This window comes from Belonocnema kinseyi, chromosome 2 (genome assembly GCF_010883055.1).
Source record: "Belonocnema kinseyi isolate 2016_QV_RU_SX_M_011 chromosome 2, B_treatae_v1, whole genome shotgun sequence".
Lineage (NCBI taxonomy): Eukaryota > Metazoa > Arthropoda > Insecta > Hymenoptera > Cynipidae > Belonocnema > Belonocnema kinseyi.
This window is the reverse complement of record NC_046658.1, coordinates 41,614,966-41,621,635: the sequence shown is the minus strand read 5'-3', so window position 1 is coordinate 41,621,635 and position 6,670 is coordinate 41,614,966. Positions and strand designations below refer to the sequence as shown.

The following is a 6,670-nucleotide window of genomic DNA, read 5'->3' as shown; positions in this document are numbered from 1 at the left end:
GGGGGGGGGGGGAAGTAGAACTGGAACCGAGAGAGTCGTCTTGGGTTTGTGTTTTTGTTTTCATGCTGAGAAGGATGGCGTGATATGTAAATATTGACCGATTTAAATAAAGTTAGAGGTGGTTTAAGAAAAATTGTGTTTCTTTTTATACCAAAAAACTTCCACTTGGTGAAGAACAAGATTTGACTTTTTTAATTTTTAGAAAAGGGCAAATATGATGTATTTAATACCAAACCCAAACCTTACAAAATTCGTATTTTCTCATATGATATATAAAACAAATTTATACTTTTTCCTAAACACCATACAAACTAAAGCAGATGAGAAAGCACAGAAAAATTAGGAACCACTCCTCAAAATAAAATAAAAACACCCTATTTCACAGAAAAAAAGCGAGGCTTACTTTTCTGCGTCTTATTTTTTTCAGGTCTTACTTTAGCCGTTGCTGGGCCAACTTCATGTAATTTTCTTCTGTTTAACAGCTCCATTTAAGTCCCTTTTGATTAAAAAATGTTGCAACTCAAAATAAGTCCAGATTTGATCTTTATTTATGAATAAAGATTGACTCATTGAGCGTCTATCAGTTTCTAATGCTAATATCTCGTACGCTTCAAGTAAAATAACCATAAATATCATGAATAGTCATATCGACTGTCCACCTCGTTCAACAACCGCATCCTACTCAGAACGGAAAAATAATATTGAATGAAGAAAATATCGTTAGGAATACGAGCGATACAATATTTTCTCAATCTAAGAAAATATTTCTCTTCTAAGAAAATGTACTATGAATGAGCATGAAAATATTGTAACGACTAGCCCTGCATTGAATTGTCTTGCCCTATTCCTTTTACTTTTCTAATTCTTTTCTACACTCATTTTTACCTGCTATTATTTTTATTTTCACTAAATTTTAAAAAGAATTTGTCCTGTATTTGTATAATGACTGTTGGATAAATATAGGACTGAGAAATAAGTGAATAAATATTATTCCGAAGAATTATATATACACAGCACGTGACAAACGACACGCTTATGAGCCAAAAAATTATTTTTAACTTTACTGACGTGTATTTCTAATTTAATTAAACATATGTATAGATAGGTATAGGTACAGATAATTCTTACGACATTTAAAAATATGTAGTAATATATTATGTATGAGAACATGTGACGTACCGCGAGGAAAGGGACCTTAGGGTAATAAAATATATTTTTTGTCGGAACATGAGCAAATTATGCATTTCTTTATTAAATTTGTGTATCTTATTAACAATAGTTATAAATTATACTAATGAAAGTTTTTTCTAATATAATTTTTTTTAACATTGTAATACCATAAAAGAAAACGTAAAAATATTGATTGTACAATTTTAAATTTAACCAAGGAATTGTTAGTATATAATTTTTTATTTATGACATAGTTAAAAATGATGTTCAACTATTGTCACTGCTTTAGATGTCATGTAATGTATTTGACATTTTCTTTCCCCTTTATATATTTACTTATTATTTCATATAAAGATTACAAATCTAAAGAATTTTCTTAATTCTCAGAATGCAAAGATTATTCGAAATTGGTTTATTCCATCGAAACTGCTCCTGTTCTTCGAATTGGAGTAGAATATAAGCCAGTGTCGAAATGCGCTATTATTGAAACACCTTTAATTGTCGGTGGCGTTAAGACGAAGCCTCAGGAATTTCCGCACATGGTAAGCTGTATTTTTACTTATTTCATAATAATAAGAACTCTAATGATAAGAATATAAAAAAGGCAAAAGAGAATATGTCAAATATTTCTTCCTATAAAATGATCTTATATTACTGTCTTTTTAGGCAGCAATTGGGTTTGGTAACGGAAGTAATATATCGTGGCAATGTGGAGGAAGTGTCATATCTGAAAACTTCATTTTAACAGCCGCTCATTGCTTGGAATCGCCAGACAAGTATTTATAATGTTTTTTTTCTTGATTATTATTCACTAGCTTTAACATCACTAGAAAGTTATTATTTATACACGTACGCATGTATAGTATGCAGTATTTAAAAATACAAGTATACAAAAGTACAAAAGTACAAGTTATTAGTCTCTCTTTGCACATAAATGTTTACCGTTGCGCGCCCACTAGATTAAAAATAATCGTTAGAGCACTTTTTTTCTCAATTAAAACAAAACTATCTGACATGGAGGGAGAGGAAAAGGAGATGGAAAATAGAGCAGAGGGCTTGAGTAGAGAGGAAAAGGGCTATATGGTGCGGATAGGGACAGACAGGTTATGGATAAATGGGGAGGAATCGTGCTGGGATGAAGAATTAGAAGAATTAAGGGAAAAGGGAAAAAGTCTTGAGAAAGGTAGGGGGAAGGGAGACGAAAAAGAGTTTAGAAATAAGTCAGAGGGGTTTCCAAACGGCGAAGGGGAAAAAAGTGAAGAGGAAAGAAGAGGGAAGGGAAGAGAGAAACGTGAAAATTGCTTTCTGGAATGTGTCAGGTTTGAAGAACAAGAATAAAGGATTTCGGGAGGAGTTAGAAAAATGGGATGTGATTATGATGAGTGAAACTTGGGCAGATGAGAAGGACTGGAAGGGAATAAAAAAGCAGTTACCGAAAGGTTATGTGTGGACAATGTAAGAAGCAAGAAAAGAACACGCAAAAGGGAGAGGGATGGGCGGCATGGTGTCAGAGGGGAAAAAAGAATTAGCAGTAAAAGGGAGAAAAGATGGGGACATGGAGGAAAAGGATGGAACAATGGCAAGAAAAATTATGATTAGGAAAGCAGAAATAGCGGTGGTATGTGTATACAGAAGAAGAGGGGAAGAGGAAGACTGGAGAGTAATAAGGAGGTGGATGGAGGAAAAGAAGGACGAATTGGTTTTAATAGAAGGGGACTTAAATGCATGGACTGGCGAACAAGGGGGAGGGTTATGGGATGAAGAAAAGGAGGCATATATGAAGAACTCCAGACATAGAGAGATGGAAAGGGAAGGGAGGAAATTACTAGACATGATAGGAGAAACAGAATGGTTAATATGCAATGGCAATATGAAAGGAGATGAGGAAGCGGAGATCACATTCATAGGAAAGGGAGCAACAGTAATAGACTAGATCTTGGCTGAAGAAAGAATGCGGCATATGATAGGGAGTATGACGGTAGGGAATGAGATAGGGTCCGAGCACTTCCCGGTCATAGCTACACTAAAAAGAGGCGTTAGTAAGCGCGGCAGAGGGAGAAAGGAAAAAGGGTGCGAAAGAAACACGAAAATGAGAGTCTGGGGAGTAGATAAATTAAAAGAGTTTAAACAAAAGATGGAAAAGGAGAAGGTTAGGTATGAAAAAGAGGAGGGAATAGACTCGTTAAGTGAAAGGTTGAAGGGGTCCATTGAAAAGGTAAAGAATGAGCTGGGTACTAATGAAGAAAGAGTAGGGGGAAAGAGAGGCTGGTGGGATGAGGAATGCTGAGAGACTAAAGAGAGAATAAATGTGTGTGTGAGCAAATGGAGAAAAGGGAAATCGGAGAAGGAGGAGTATAACAGGAGGAAATAAGAACATGAGAAGATGCTGCATGGAAAAAGAAAAAGGGGAAAGGAAGAATGTAAAGCAGATGTAGAAAAAGCAATCAAAGAAGGTAGGGTGTGGGAGGTGATAAATAGGGATAGAGGGGAAAGGAAGGGCGTTAACGAAAAAATGGAGATGGAGGAATGGACGGATTATTTTAAGGGTCTATTAGGGGGAGAGCAAAATAAGATCAAAGCGGAAAAGTGTAGGATAGTCCAAGGTGAAATGGAGGAAATGAGCAAGATAACAAGAGAAGAAGTGGATGAGGCAATAAATAGGTTAAAAAGAAACAAGGCGACAGGAAAGGATGGGATGGAGAACGAAGCGATGATGTATGGAGGAGAAGGGATTAGGGATGGTATGTGTAAGATCTGCAACAAGGTCTGGAAAGGGGTAAGTTGACCGGAAGAGTGGACGACGGGACTGGTGGTACCGCTTGTCAAGAAAGGGGAATGGAAAGAAGGTAGAGGAATACAGAGGGATCACTCTCATGTCAGTCGGCTATAAAATATATGCAGAAATCTTAAGAAAAAGGTTGCAGAGTCAGGTAGAACAAAAAGAAAGCATCCCACATAATTAAACGGGATTTAGAATAGGGATGGGAACTATAGACAACATCTACGTGTTTACCTATTTAGTTAACAGAAATTTGGGGAGAAAGAAAGGGAAACTAGTCGCTTTGTTCGTAGATTTTAAAGCAGCGTTTGACTCAGTGAACAGAAAAGTGCTATGGCAGGCAATGAAAGAGAGGGGTGTAGAGGAAAAGTTGGTGGAGAGGATAAAGGAAATTTTTACTGAAACCAGGATTAGGGTGAAAATAGGAAAGAAAAAAGGGCAGGTTTTCTGGACATGCCAAGGTCTAAGGCAAGGGTGCCCGCTGAGTCCGTTACTATTTAATATCCTACTGGCAGACTTAGAGGGGAAGCTAAAGGAGAAAGGGAAAGGAGGAACGGTTTTGGGTTATAGTAAACTATACTCTCTAGCATATGCATATGGTTACTAGACAAATTAAGAGAGCCTGGAGGTTTGAAGAGAAACTAAAAAGGGGAGAGGGAAGTAGAAATGCACAAGCATGTTTCGGCGAAATTCGGAACCATGAAGCGAGAGGTAATGTGGGAAATTCAAAATGGGAGGAAGAAAGGGGAAGAATGACAAGGGTGTGTAATATTCGAGAAGGGGTTATGGAGTGGCAGGACATAGACTTAGAGCTATTAGTTAAACAAGGAGAAGAGAGATGGACAAAGATGATAGATTCGAGGGTTCAGAATGGGAGGAGTGAGAGCATACAGATATTGGATGGATGAAGAGGAGAATTTATGCAGAGTATGTGCATACGAAATGGAGGCATGGGCACATGTATTAGAGAGATGTACAGGAGAGGAAGAGGGACAGTTGAGTGTGGATGAGTGTGTAAGATGGATCTTGGGTGGTAGTGGACAGGGAGTTATGTGGATGAAGAAACTGGAAGAAGTAAGGGAAAGCAAGGGAGTAGGGCAGAGCCAAACGGGTGATCCTGAAAATGGACAGTAAAAAGCGAAAATTGTTTTCAATATCGTGGAAAATGCATTTTTTCATGGTAAGAGGAAATGGAACTCATGAAAAAACAGTGAAAAAAACCTTGTTTTTGAAAAAGCCGTGAAAAAGACCGTATTCGTTAAAACTTTTAAATAAATTGTTTTATTCCAAGAAAAAATCGGAAAAAGGTGGCTAAAATTGGAAAATGTTCAAAAATGGGCCAAATTCGATTACTTGCGGGTTTTTGAAGTCGCTGATTACGAAACCGATGTCAAAAATTCCGTAAACAAAATGGTGGATCCAATATGGCGGACCAGTATGCCTAATAAACTTTCGATTCTTTTCAAAAATGGTATAACGGGCTTTTTAAGGTTGCTGCTTGCGAATCCAATATCAAAAAATCCAAAAACAAAATGGCGGGTCCAATATGGCGAACGAGTATGCTAAATAAACGTTCGATTCTTTTCAAACTTGGTATAACGGGGTTTTGAAGGTTCTTGATTACGAATCTGATCTTAAAAATTCCTAAAATAAAATGGCGGTTCCAATATAGTAAAGTAGCAGGGGCGTATGCTAAATAAGCTTTCGATTCTTCTCAAAATTGGTATAACGAGGTTTTCATGATCGCTAATTACGAATTTGAAGTTACTAAATTAAAATTGAAATTAGTCGATTAAATTTAGTTTACATTGATACGTAAATATTCGAAATCGTAGATGAGATTTTAAATACTTTAATTTAGATAATGTAAGCATTTATGGAATTTATGGATTACGCTAAGTAAGAGTAAATTTTAAAAATTTCATCAACATTTCAACGACAAACCGCCATCTTGAATCTGCTATCTTGAATTTGAATATTTCCAAATTCTGACTTCAAATTCGTAATCAGCGACCCCAAAAACCTCCAAGTAGATATTTTCAAACCCATATAACTCTTTTTTTCAACATTTTGAAATCGTCATCTTAAATCCGCCATCTTGAATTGAAAATTTCGAATTTATGACTTCAGATTCGTAATCAGCGACCCCAAAAATCCTCGAGTAAGAATTCTCATAATTATAACAATAGGAAAAAGTAATTATTTACTTGCAAAAACGCTGTGAAAAGATTTGCTTCCCGAGGGCTTTCATAAGTATTTTTTGACGATGTCTTCTTAATAAGTCACTTATCACGGTATTTTCATGAATAAGATTTTTTTTCACGGCGTTTTCCCAAACCATATATTTTTTCATAGCGTTTTCACGAGTAAACTTTTTTCTTACGGCGTTTCTTAAAAAGGGTTTCTTTTCGCAGTGTTTACTAAAATATGTTTTTTTTTATGGCCATTCAATGATGCGGGTTTTTTCACAGTATTTATACAAGAAGTGTTTTTTTCACAGCGCTTACCAATATGTATTTTTTGACAGTGCTGACTGACATATATTTTTGTTCATCACATTTTATAGAGATGAGTTTTTTTCATGGCATTATGATTGTTGTATCCAAGGTTTCATTAATGATTCACCACAATTCAGATATAAATATATCAGTTTATTTGCTTTCACAGGTGTACATCGGCCTACGGCCCGTTAGCGACTATCTGGTCCCAAACCGAATGGAC

At 36.1% G+C, this 6,670-nt stretch overlaps 1 protein-coding gene across 1 annotated transcript in view; it reads left to right on the top strand.

The window, feature by feature from the left end:
- The window catches only part of LOC117167396 (serine protease snake-like), a 43,231-nt gene that overhangs the window by 3,866 nt on the left and 32,695 nt on the right, over nucleotides 1-6,670 (top strand). Inside the window, exons 2-3 of the mRNA XM_033352290.1 lie at nucleotides 1,558-1,712; nucleotides 1,837-1,946. Of these exons, the coding sequence (XP_033208181.1) occupies nucleotides 1,558-1,712; nucleotides 1,837-1,946 (265 nt within the window). The remainder of the gene's footprint in view (nucleotides 1-1,557; nucleotides 1,713-1,836; nucleotides 1,947-6,670) is intronic.